Source organism: Nicotiana tabacum, chromosome 19, assembly GCF_000715075.1.
Source record: "Nicotiana tabacum cultivar K326 chromosome 19, ASM71507v2, whole genome shotgun sequence".
Lineage (NCBI taxonomy): Eukaryota > Viridiplantae > Streptophyta > Magnoliopsida > Solanales > Solanaceae > Nicotiana > Nicotiana tabacum.
Window position 1 is genome coordinate 134,732,460 of NC_134098.1, and position 12,892 is coordinate 134,745,351.

Genomic DNA, 12,892 nt, shown 5'->3' on the forward strand with positions numbered 1-12,892 from the left:
CTTTTCTTCTAGGGGAAATGGGGAATACCTTGCATGGTCTCTCTTTAGTTCTCTTTCTTGGGCCTTCTCGGGTTACAACTGCTAACCTTTTTCCCCCTCTTAATAGTGATGGTTTCCATGTCAACTTATACACACCTCGACTGCAGGGAGTACCACCTTTAACCATACACACGTACGGGATAGGACAGCATTTAATCTTTTGTATAGTTGAAGTAGGTGCCACACGAGAAGCAGGCTGGAATGGATCATTCCAAATGCAACCGTCTGGGCAGCGGTGAGAGAACACAACAGAAGAACTTCCGAATGGAATGGAAAAATAGATTACTGACTTAATAACAGTGTGTGTGGCGCAGACAGCAATACGCTATTTGCATAGGTAATTAGATGAAGGAACGCACTTCAGAAGCTACTTTTGAGAGCTCTGTTTTAGGCTCCTGTCTTAGCCAAACTTAAATGTTTTACATACAAGCAAGCGTTTCAGTTTGCCTTATTTCAGCAAATATCAACATTCTCTAGGTTTCCATTCACATTACTGCAATAACAATTACCTTCAATCTAGGGAGACTATTAGCTTCACAACTAGATGAGATACAGAATAGTAACTACATGCCCTGATATGTACAAAAGAATGTAAAATACCTTCACATACTATCTACTAACTGTGCATACCAAGGACCATGAACATTCACTGTCACACGTGCTGCCATAACCAATACAGAGGCAGCTTCCACAATCTCGTCAATTAGAGCAGTTGCTCCCACCTGCCGCAGAGCCATTTCAGCCAATTCTCTTCCCGGTCCTCCGGTTCCCCCAAGTACAACTCCTCTTCCAGCCAAATATGTCGCCTGAGATATACGTACAAAAATAGCATCCCCAGCTTGCAGGCTCTTGGATAACATCCTTGCCATGATCTCCTTGATCTGTTGAAGCTTCATCACATCAGCACCATAGTTGCCATGCTCTAAAGGTTTGCCAAGCGTCTCTATGATCTCTTGAATCCCAGCATCACTGTTGGAGTCGAGGAGCTCAGAAAGCGCTTTGACACTTCCCTGAACAATTTTATCCATATCTGCTGCACTCGATACCATTTGCATACTCAGGAGAACTTGCCTTTGGACTAGAATGCTGCACAATCATAATCAAGTCAACAAGTAAATCATCAAATGTCAAATAACAGATATCCAAAAACGAGAGCATTTATTGTATCTCAGGGCCTCTTTCTTTACCTGTTGCAGAGGGAGGGGAGGTGAATGAAGTGGAGATAAGATTTACCTGGTAGCTATTACAATGATCTTTTGGATTTTTGCCTGAACAACCCTTAGTCTAAAGAAGTTCAGCTGCATAGTTTCAGGCAACCCTTCTTGTGTCAGACCAGATACTGCATTTACCGACTTTAACAAACCCAGCCTCACCAATAAATCAACCTTGTCCCCCGTGCATTCTTGGCATTCATCTGTAGCTTCTGAAAAGAAAAGACAGACAGTAGTCAGGAAAAGAAAACAGGCAGTTTAGGCATTTTAATGCTCTAAAGTCATCTGATGCCATTTGGAAGGAAAGGGCCAACTCTGAGGTAACCAACCTATAGAGGTCAAAGGTGAAGCATGGTTTTTATATGTTTTAACTGAAAAGCTTCCTCCAGTCCTAAGGGTGGCAGAAGGAAGGAAACGACCCTCTCCGCCTTTCAGCCCTGATTGAGCCTCCTTGTGTTCATCCCATTCCTGGTCCATGGAATCTTTGACAGATAAAAGCCACTGCCTTGTTAAGGGTAAGGCGGTCATAGCCACAGAAGGAAGACCGTAACGCTTGGTGAAAGCTTTCTTTAAATAATCAAAAGCTGCAGGTCCCTTGAGAATTGGTTCCAACATTCTAATCCTTGCCTTGCTTATTTCTTGTTTGAGTAGCTGCACAGAAGAAGAGGAATGTCAGGTTAAGAAAATACAGAGATAGCAGAACTGTAAGCACAATCATCCTCAAAGACATAGCTGACGGAAAATCTCTACCCCAAAGACTTGTTTGTTAAGCAAAAGTGATACAACAATTACGATAGGAGAATCATTGGCAAGAGATAACCCCACAGAATCTTTCAAGATGAATTCAAGCACCACACTGTGACAGTGTGACAACACTCTGTATAAGAATAGAATATACCCGCACTAAAGAACTCTTTTGGAATGTGCAGTAGGTACTTATCTAGACTATTACAAATGCCACTTTTATTATCTTACAGATTTATGCACCCATTCTACAGCATAGAGGGGGGGGGGGGAGGGATCCCAAGAAAACAAAAAGTTCAGTATATGTTTATATTATTACCAGTATCAGTCCCTGATCATCTAAGTGGAAAGTTTTCTACTTTGACACAACAGACATACTCATCTTGCAGTTATCCACAAAGTTAGTTGACCGAAGTCTATAGCTGTGATGTGTTAAACCATGGAACAAATGAAAGATACCGAGAGATTTTTACCTGTATCTCTTCCAGTATAAAACGCAAACCCCTAACCAGTGCCAGGATAAATGAATTCCCTGACCCATCCTGACATATATCAGCTATTTCTCTAAATAACTTTTGACAATTTGCTTTTAGCTCATCCTCTTTAGCAGGAGAGGAAAGTTTCTGCAAAGTGACTAATGTGAAATCCATGATCTTTTGTAGATAATCCATATCCAGTTTGCCTGAGATCAACAACTAAAAAAGAAGGCAAATTAATAGACAGATAAAAAAGCTTGCTCATACCATAAGGTGAAAGAATCAGAGATATGAACTTAATGACCAGATACCTGAGAGAGAATGTCTATATCTATCGCTTCATTGATCTCTTGTCTCCAGCTCTGAGGAGCCAAGCTACAAAGTACATCTCTTGCTTCTCTCATCAGATCAACAACACGGTTGTATCCAGGTTCATCCTTTCTCATGGATTCCATGACACTATCCCAGAAAGCCTTCTCCATTGTCTCTCTAACTTTGTCCTGTAAAGGTCATCAGAGCAGAAGAATAAACTAAAATTTCTAATATCTCTTCTCGTTTCAGGAGCCTAACCAAACTGTGCTCCGGTTTAGTAAATCAAGATGTAAGAAATGCACCTACCTCAATACTACTATAATATTTATCAGCAACTTTTGGAGACTCATCAAATTCAAGATGCTGCCCATGAAGACTCTCATTCACAATTAATTCATTCTCCATTTCCAATCCCTCATCACTACGGGATGACTGTGTGCTGTTATTGGATGAAGAACCAACTTTTAGATGTGGTTCATCCCTAAATAAGGAGCGCACCACACGGTTTGGCTTCTGATCCCTCACCTCAAGCAAATTCTCTCCTTTACTAGTACCAACAAGAGAAGAAGAGGCACTTGGGAGCGCAGTTGGGCTTGGAGCTGAATGCAGAATTGGAGAGCTCAGAGGACTCCCATTTTCTTTAGCTTCGAAGTATTTGCTTCGTGTGTCAGAAATCGCATCATCCATCCGTTCAATACCAGCATCTCCACTAATATTAAGCACCTTTTCTCTGAGGAGTCTCTGATCTTCTGTCACCTACATGACAGAAATGATAAGTCTCAAAAACCAAGCTCGATAAGAATGAATATTTTTTATGGAAGTAATGTTCTCTGAACCAAACTTAAGAATCTAAAATATTGAAATAACAACTTTTCGGTGCTACTAAGGAAAAAAGAAAAGCTAGGGGTAAAACCTGTTTCTGGATAGCCTTCAGATCATGAGTAAGAGCAACACTATCGCCTTCAGGAGTTATCCGGCATTTTTGAATCATAGAAAGTTCAAGCTGGCAAGCAGCTCTAACCAAATCCTCCTCTAAAGACTGGGCATCTTTAACCTTCCACACCACAAAGCTATTCAAGTAAGAGCACCATGCTGAATCAAACTTTGCGAGTTGTGACTTGAAGGTCTTGCGGCTTGCCAAACCGCTATCAGAATGCCCATCAGAAGTCTGTGTGGGGCCATTTAAAATTATCCTAACCAGTAGTTCAAACTCTCTGACAAATTTTTCAGCCGATTTGGCCAGGGCAATCTCACGCTCCCCTTTACCACTGAACACAGCATCAGGGTGACCTAGAACCATATATGCACACAGCACAATTCGAACTGGATATCTCGACAACTTCACTGGAGCTCTGGCTGCTGGTGAGTTGGATACTGTTTTTTTTACACCACCACTGCAGAGAGATCTCCTTGGTGTAACCTTTCTTTTTGGTGAAGCTACTCGTTTAAGAAGATGATCAATGTCCCCCCAACCAAAAGTACTTGCGGCACTGTCAACATCACGCAACAATTTAAGGCGAAGCTCAAGCCTATCGAGCAAATCTTTAGCTGTCTGTAGTGTACCAAACGATTCAATCATCATTGCTAGCTGCTCAAATGGCATTAACTTAGCTGATCTCTCATTAATACTCAGCATATTATAAGCTTTTGCAAGATGGAAGGTCGTCTTTCCATGTGTAAGGAACTGCTTCCAACACCTGCAAAAGAACACTTATAAGATCCACATATCTCATTTACTGTCAGTAATTACATGCAACCAGGAAAATGAGCTAACTTATAGTAAGACAACATGTGCGATGAAAGAGGGTTTGCTGCTTCCATACCTTGCTAATTTCCTTGAAAGAAGGTCAGCCTGGTCATGAATCTTGTCATAGCTGCCATGAAAGGAATTTGGTGATTTTCCTCTCTGCATCAAGTATTCTGCTCTTTGCCTCTTTGCCTGTTCATTGCGACAGAAATATTGTCACACATTATGCATAGGACATCATCAAAATTTATTTGACTTGAACCAAGTGCATATGTTGTTACCCTTTGTAGTTTGTCTTCTATTTTAATCTTCATTTCTCTTCTTTTGACCTCTTCCTGGTGAGAAACAGACTTCGCAACAGTCCGCGCTTGCATGACTCTAGCACATGCCCTCCTCTTTTCGGCTTCCAGCAATCCCATCCTCTTCTTCTCAGCAGCTGCACGCTTCTGATAAATTGCAGCACGCACCCGCTCTTTGTACTTGCTCTCACGAGCCATTCGACGTAGTAATGATTGAGATGTCTTCTCCCTCAGTGTGGCCCTCCTTTGGCGATTAGCTTTTAGGAGAAGCATCCTATTTACCTCAGCCTGCTGAACACGCAACTCCACCTTTGTACCCAGTTCAGCTCGTTCCTGTCTGAAGCGCATTTCTGCTCCAGTTTTAGCTGCCTGCCTCAACTCATCTAATTTTGCAAGCCGCAACTTAGCCTTCGCTAGAATGCTCATCCTGCGTATAAAAAGAACTTAGAATTCGAATAACAGGATGGCTTGCACAATCACACAGCACAACCTACTAGACATAAACATACAATAGTCATTTTACTCATTATCTTGTACAAGATCAATATTTAGTAGCACATGCACAGTCATTTGGATAGTTGCCCGAAGTCAATCAGTTCTTTAACTCCACAAGCTGTATTAATCAGGTAAAGAAAAGAGATTATGTGCATACATCATATCAAAGTAGTATTTCCCCTGCTTTTGCTTTTCATTTCTCTTTTTTGCTTTTCTTTAGGCAAGTGTACTTGAGGAGTACGGGATGTGTTTGTGTTTCCCTCCGGAAGAATCTTCAATTCAGACCATATTGATATAAAATGCACTAGTATAAGTATTTGAACCCAGAAAAACACAATAGAGGATTCCCCAGATTCCGATGTATATGTACGCCAGCACACAAGATATTTTGACTAAAATAGTTTGCTTAAAAGTAGTAGTTATGAGTACAAATGGAGATAGAAACAAGCTCAATGAGATCTTTAACGATCAACAGAAAAGAGAAAGCTCAAGTAGTCACATCCGACAGTGATTAACAAAGGAAGTCCGAAAAATGATGGGAGTACTACTTTAAACCACCGGCAAACAAAGAGAACATAATTCTGTTACATGTCAGGGCCCGCCCCATAAATTGCTATAATGACAAACCGAAAAAGGCCTACAGAGAAACCTAAAAAGACCAGCAGTGTAATACTAACTTAGAGTGCTCTACATAATTATGATGAATCACATGGCAAAACATTTTATATTTTTCAACGAAAACCCTGAGCATTGTCAAATGACCCAATTACTCTGTAGAAAGGCGTAATTAAAAAATAAAGCTGCTTACATGCACAAATATGTACCATAGGATTTCAGTAGAAAACTGCTCAGAACAAATAATAAATGAAAAGTTTAGATTCAGGGACAAAACTATATGAAATAAGATAGTTGCCTTTTCTCCTCGGCAGCCTGAAGTTTAGCCTCAAGACGTTGTCCAAGATCTTCTCCGTGAGTTGGAGACCGTGAGGGGCTTCTGGGCTTCGGTCTGGCTTTGCTTGACAGATACTCATAGAATTTCTGCTTGATACCAAATTGCAAGTTTTAGTGACAGGATTATCCAAAAAACGAAGCATGACATAATATGAAAGGATTATCCTAAAAAGAAAGCATGACAGAAAATTATCATGTAACGTTTTCATCTTTATGCTTCCTGCTAATGAAAAGCCCTTTAGGACCACAACAATTAAGAAAATTAACCAGGAATTACATGTGGTTAACTAAGAAAAGTTGTTAAAATAAATTCTTCATCCATAAAAGTTGTTAAAGTATCATACCCCAAAAAATGAAAAGGGACAAACAGGGAACAGATTCTAAAACAAAGAAGTACTAAAATCCATACAGTAAAATATCAAGGTAAAAGTGGAACAATGATCATCAATATTGCAAAAATACACATAATTTCTTATTAATAGTTTAATACTTTATTTATCTCAACAAATTCGGGATTTGAGTATTTATTTAGTTGATTACTTGATTGAATATATTTCAAAATAAATGGTCTTTTTTTTTTCAAAGACCTAACAAGAACTGTAACATAAAGGAAAGAATCGCATACCCTTACCTAACTCAACAAACAACCGTATAGACGAGATAAAATTACTATAAAGGCGAAGCTTTCCACTGCATAAAAATTTTTATTTAGGAAAGAAAGTAAATACTTAATCAAAAACCAGGACTTTGAAGAAAACTGATCCTACAAGTTAGAAATCAACATATTCAAAATTAAATTAAAGAATCAGTTAACTAATTCCGTGTAAGTCCTAAAAACAGAAGAAAAAAATTATTATCGACTGTGTACAGCTTTATCGGAAAAAGTTAAAAAGACCTGTCGACGAAGATCGGCGCCACGTAGCTTAGCTTCAATTTCTTCAGCAGTAGAAGGAGTTTTAGGCTTAGGCTCTGACAGCTTTTGAAGAATCCTAGGTGGAATCCTCGGCGGCGACAACAACGTTGCTCCGTCAGTCGCCGGAATTTCCATCGCTATTCCACCTATCTTCCCTCTTTCCGGCGACTCCACTTCCATATTCCTATATCTCCTCCAATCAAACAACTCCTATATATCCCAATAATTCCAAAAAAGAAAAAGAAAAATTACTTCGAAACAAACGATCAAATCACTCTTTACAACTTCAGCTTTCGATCTATGGATATTGGATATTACAACGTTTTAATTCGAAAATATATGGATTTTTAAAACTCTTATAAGAGAAATTGAAATTTGAATTTCGAGAAAAGTCGCGATGATTTGTGAAGAGAAACGAATAGAGAGAGAGAGAGAGAGAGAGTTTTTTTCTTTTTTGTATATACTGTTTGGGAGCTTTTTGGTGTGTGCTTTTTTTATTTATAAAAAAATTGATGACGAGAATTGAATTTGCTTGTGGAAATGCAAAAGTGCGTGCAAAATGAAGAAAAGGCGTGTTGGAATATGAGTGGGTTTCTTATCCAGAAAGGCTGCCACGTCATTATTTTGTCTCTCAACGGTACTCCTATTAATTCTTTTACGTTTTTAACCCTAGCTAGTTCCTCCTTTTTGGAACGTTGTGGTAATTACGTCAGTGCTTAGGCTTATGAATTACTCCTAATACTGATTACATTTCGTATTTAGAAACTACTTAATAATTAATGACTGAATACATATTTGGGATAAAAGTTGATCTTTTACAAGTAGAATAAATACGCATCAAGGTGCGGAACTCTTACCATCTCTTATTTAATTTGTAAAAACAATATATAATAATAATATTTGTGCCTTCCATATATAGCATGTGATGCTAAAATATTTTTTATTTTATTTTTGTAGTTGTACATGTAGTCAAATATCATCATATATAAAATATCGTAATTTATCTTGAACTATTATTTAATTTAATAAATTGAAAATAAAAAGTATCTAATTGAATTGTACTTTCGAATTTGAGCACTACTTGTCACTTTTTGGCCATAGATTTAATTCTGCATCGAATTTTCAATATGTTGATATATATTATGTTAGTATATTTGTATACGTTAGATCCAGTTTTTGATATGATATTAAAGCCTTGTTATAGATTAATATCTCATTAGAATAGGTAGGAAAATTAAAATCAAACACCTTTAAATAAGCGATATGAACGAATAAAGATGATGATTCATCTTAATTGGCCTCAACTTGTTAGGTATCGAGCGTTGTTTGTTGGTTTAAAACCTTCTTTCTATGTCTCAATATTTATGAGTCACACAAATGCTCTCCTATCCCCAACATTACTGCTATTAATTATAATTGACTTATCAAGAGTAAGTTAAGTGAGTAGTTACAACAAAAATTAAATATATCGTAAAGTAACGGCAAGTAGCCACTAATACTTTCACAATTGACTCGCATGCATTTCGTGAAACAAAAGGATTTGGCCTTAATTGTGTGAGATATACATAATTCTACAGATTAATTTAGCACGTTTGGTATCTTGGAGTTAATTTGGCGAAACGTCATTTTCTTTTCTTTATTTATTGCTTGTTCTAGTCTTCTCTTGTTCGAGGTGAATTGGCCCATGTGATGAGTCTTTCCCTTTTCCTTCTTTTTCTCTTTTTTCGATTTTTTTCTTCTCTTTGTCATGCTATTTATAATAATCATATATTCGAAGCCTCAACTATTTTACTACAAAGTCAATTATTGAATGTGATGATTGTTTAAATGTGTGGTTCAATCTCTATTGTACTTTTTGAATTATCGGTAGATCCTTGCAGCTAATCGGTCTTCTTCCCTGTAGTCCATATTTAGAAAAGCTTATCTATAATAATCTAATTAAGGATAAATACCTTATAAACTTTATATATAATTTGAATCGTTTCAAATACCTAAATTATTCTTTGACTCAGTCATAAGTAAACAATTTGGTAAAGAGAAAAATGTTAACCACTAAGGTATAAAGATATTTGGAGCGCAAACAAATTATAATTCCACCTCTCCCGTTGGAACTCATTGTATAACGTATTATATGTTATAAAGTCTTATAGCCTGTTTGACCAAGCTATAAAAATTAGGTTATTTTGAGTGTTTTTTGAGAAAAATAATTTATGTTTGACTAATCAATTTGAAAAAATACTTTTGAGCAACAATTTATATTTGGCCACTTTTTAAAAATTGCTTTTAAGTATCAAATTATGAATAAGGACATGAACAAATTTACTTAATAGTTATTATCATATAAATAGATAAATAAACATAAATAATAATTATTAAAGACAATAATTACGTTTTTTAAAACTTGTTTAAGTAAAATCGAAAAGTACTTTATTCTTTAAAGATGGTTTAAATATGTCAAAATTCATAACAAATATGAAAGTTCACCCCAAAAGTCATTATATATTAGTTAATAGTTTAAACTAAGTAAGGTTGTTTTGGTATATATAGTATTTACTAAGGATATTTTTGGCAAGAAAAAAAATTCAAAACTACTTTTTTCTCTCCAAAAATGCTTGACCAAACATCTCAATTATGAAAAAATATACTTTTGGCCCGGGAAAAAGCTTGGTCATACATGCTATTAATTCTAAAAATAAATAATTGAAGAAATAAAAAACAAATTAATAAACCACGGCGAGGACGTAATTGTAAATTCATTCCTCTTGTTTTCGGAATTACTCTATGCCTCTCTGAAGCAACTTGATAGGCGTGACGCTTCGCCGTAACGGGAAACAAAAACCTCTCTCCTTTAAACTAACGGAAAACCCACGTCATTCACACATATAAGCTAATCATCCCCACTCTCGCGAGTACACAAACCTACTATAATCGCTTCCCCTAACTATTGCGTCAGCAGTCCATTTCTTTTGGCGACGGCTCACCTTAACCTCCGTGATCTGAAGCACACACGAATACATTCGTTATCTTGGTGCCACGGATAGAGCGGCTGCTTTGACCACGTGTCCCAAAGCGACTTAAAGAGGAATTTCAACCGTATAAAGTATTGTCGATTGGTGGGGGCCTATTAACCCAATTGTTGGAAAAGCTAACGGTGGCCAAAGGAATATAGGGACCTTTATCATTACTGGGGTCCACATCAAAGTTGGTCCCACATGAAATGTCGATTTCCTAGCGCGCTTTCTATTGTACATGGCCATCTTTGCGTGTTCAATACTATCCATACAAATATACGCAAATACTATAACATTTCTGTTTTCTTACTTAGTACTACAACATTCTCATTTTAACATAAGCTAGATAGAGTCATGCCATATCTATTAGCAAATATTATTAATTGAAATTTATGCAGATTGGCGCGTATAGTTATAAAAAAGTAGATAACATTTGACCAATAATCAAGCAATCAATTTGGTTATGTAAATGTTTTGTGTTGACCGTATTATATCCAAGATATTGAAGGTGAGTTTTGACGTAATTGGTAAAATTGTTGTCATGTGATCAGGAGGTCATGGGTTCAAGTTGTGAAAATAGTCTATCACAAGTTCAAGTTATGGAAACAACTTCTTACAGAAATGCAGTGTAATAACCCAACCGGTCATTTTTAACTTTTAGAAACCCGTTCCTTAAAATAAAACTCCCCGAACTTGCTTTTATTAATATATGAATCGCGGGGATAGTTGGTTCGGGATTTGGAAGTGTTTGGGTTGAAATCAGAACATTTGGTTATTTAAGATGGCTTTAAAAGACCAAGTTTGACTTTGCTCAATATTTTGAGCAAACGGACTCGGATCAGTATTTTGATAGTTTTCGTAGGCCCGTATCGTGATTTGAGACTTGGGCGTATGCCCGGAATCAAATTCTGAGGTCCCTAGTTCGAGATATGGAATTTTGATGAAACAATTAAAAAAAATTTAAGTTCAAATAGTGTCCGGATATCGAATTATGTGCAAACGACCCCGAAATAGAATTTTGATGATTCCAACAACTTCGTATGGTAATTTTGGACTTAGGAGTGTGATCGAAATTTTATTTGGAAGTCCGTAGTGAAATTAGGCTTGAAATGGCTAAAACAAGAATTTAAGTTGGGAAGTTTGACCGGGGAGTTGACTTTTTGATACCGTAGTCGGAATACAGTTCCGAAAATTTTCATAGCTCCGTTATGTCATTTATGATTTGTGTGCAAATTTTGAGGTCAATCCGAGTTAATTTGATAGGAATCAGACGAGCAGAAGTTTTTTTAGAAGTTTTTGAATTCATAAGTCAATTCATGCGTTTTGGCGTCCGATTCTTGATTTTTAATGTTATTTTATAATTTTGATCGCTCGAGCGAGTTTGTATGAGGTTATTAGACTTGTGTGGATAATTAGTGTGGAGCCCCGAGGGCTCGGGTGAGTTTCAGACGTTCGGAAGGAATGAAAATACATCAGTTTTCTAGTGTTTCTTGGCAGCAGTTGCAGGTCTCGCAAATGCGAGAAATTGTTCGCAAATGCGAACCTCGCATTTGCGAGAAGGGTTTCGCAATTGTGAAGAAGCCCGACCTAGGCAGTGTTCGCATTTGCGACATGTTTGCTGCATTTGCGATCCCACCAGAATTCGCATTTGCGACTCTTTGGTCCCATTTGTGACCCCCAGTAGCCGAAGGCCAAGCTTCGCATTTGCGAGAGTTGTGACGCATTTGCGACCCTCGCATTTGCGAACCTGGTGTCGCAAATGCGACATCAGAGGCCTATGTCCAGCTCATTTAATGCGCGACTTAGGCCATTTATCTCATTTTTCTTTCATCTCTTGGGCGATTCTTGGAGCTTTTGGAAGAGGGTTTTCACCTAGCACTTTGAGGTAAGTTAATTCTACACCCTTTGAGTTAAATACATAGATTATTGATAGATTATAACTAGTAAATCTTAGAAATCAAGGGTTTAGATGAAAAATCTAGATTTTAAAAAAATGGAATTTTAACCACGAAAATAGTTATGGAATTTGGTAGAAATTATATATTTGAGTTCTTGAGATTATGGGTAACGTTTCCATCCGAAAATTTTCGAAATCTGCGCACGTGGGCCCGGGGTAAATTTTAGAAATTTTACCATTTTGGATAGGGTAATTTATTTAATAGATGAATTTCGAATTATTGAACATATATTAATTATTTTATATAACTTGTGGATAGTTTTGAAATTTTCGGCATCGAATCGAGAATTTTATGCGACGCGATAATCGAAAAGTGGACTTTGAGACGAGGTAAGTCTCTTGTCTAATCTTGTGAGGGGAAAATTACCCCATAGGGATTAAATTGAATAATTACTGCTAATTGCGGGGGCTACGTACGCACGAGGTGACGAGAGTCCGTGCGTAGCTACTATTAATGCTAAAGTCTGGGTAGTTTAGGATTCAAAGCATAAATTACTTGTGTAAATTGCATTTCTTGTTTAATTAATATTAATTGATATATATAAATATATTGTGAATTGTTAGATAAAGATATTAAAGGATGAAAATCTCATATGCTTGATTTTCTATTTAAATTAATTAATTGTTAAAAGAAACGGTTCTTCCTCCCGAATTTATCTTATAATAAATATACTCTCCTTCCGGAGGTACATAAGAAAATGTCCTCCTTTCTTGTGGGGCGGGCCGAACGCCTCGGC

At 37.1% G+C, this 12,892-nt stretch overlaps 1 protein-coding gene across 1 annotated transcript; it reads right to left on the reverse strand.

The window, feature by feature from the left end:
* Nucleotides 1-398: 398 nt before the first annotated feature.
* LOC107762043 (uncharacterized) lies at nt 399-7,741 on the reverse strand. The gene is made up of 11 exons (XM_016580354.2): nt 7,170-7,741; nt 6,237-6,361; nt 4,811-5,255; nt 4,606-4,721; nt 3,696-4,479; nt 3,089-3,538; nt 2,782-2,970; nt 2,468-2,689; nt 1,580-1,901; nt 1,273-1,462; nt 399-1,125 (listed from the first exon to the last, which is right to left on the reverse strand). Exons 1-11 carry the CDS (start codon nt 7,365-7,367, stop codon nt 642-644), a joined length of 3,525 nt encoding a protein of 1,174 aa, XP_016435840.2. The 5' UTR covers nt 7,368-7,741; the 3' UTR covers nt 399-641.
* Between the last annotated feature and the right edge of the window lie 5,151 nt (nt 7,742-12,892).

Bases quoted from the DNA above. Each gene is read 5' to 3' on its own strand.
- LOC107762043 (XM_016580354.2), bottom strand. From the start codon at position 7,367: ATGGAAGTGGAGTCGCCGGAAAGAGGGAAGATAGGTGGAATAGCGATG. The intron at 6,362-7,169 runs GTCTTTTTAACT...GGTATCAAGCAG, and splicing joins GCGCCGATCTTCGTCGACAG to AAATTCTATGAGTATCTGTC. The intron at 1,902-2,467 runs GTAAAAATCTCT...TCTTCTGTGCAG, and splicing joins TTATACTGGAAGAGATACAG to CTACTCAAACAAGAAATAAG.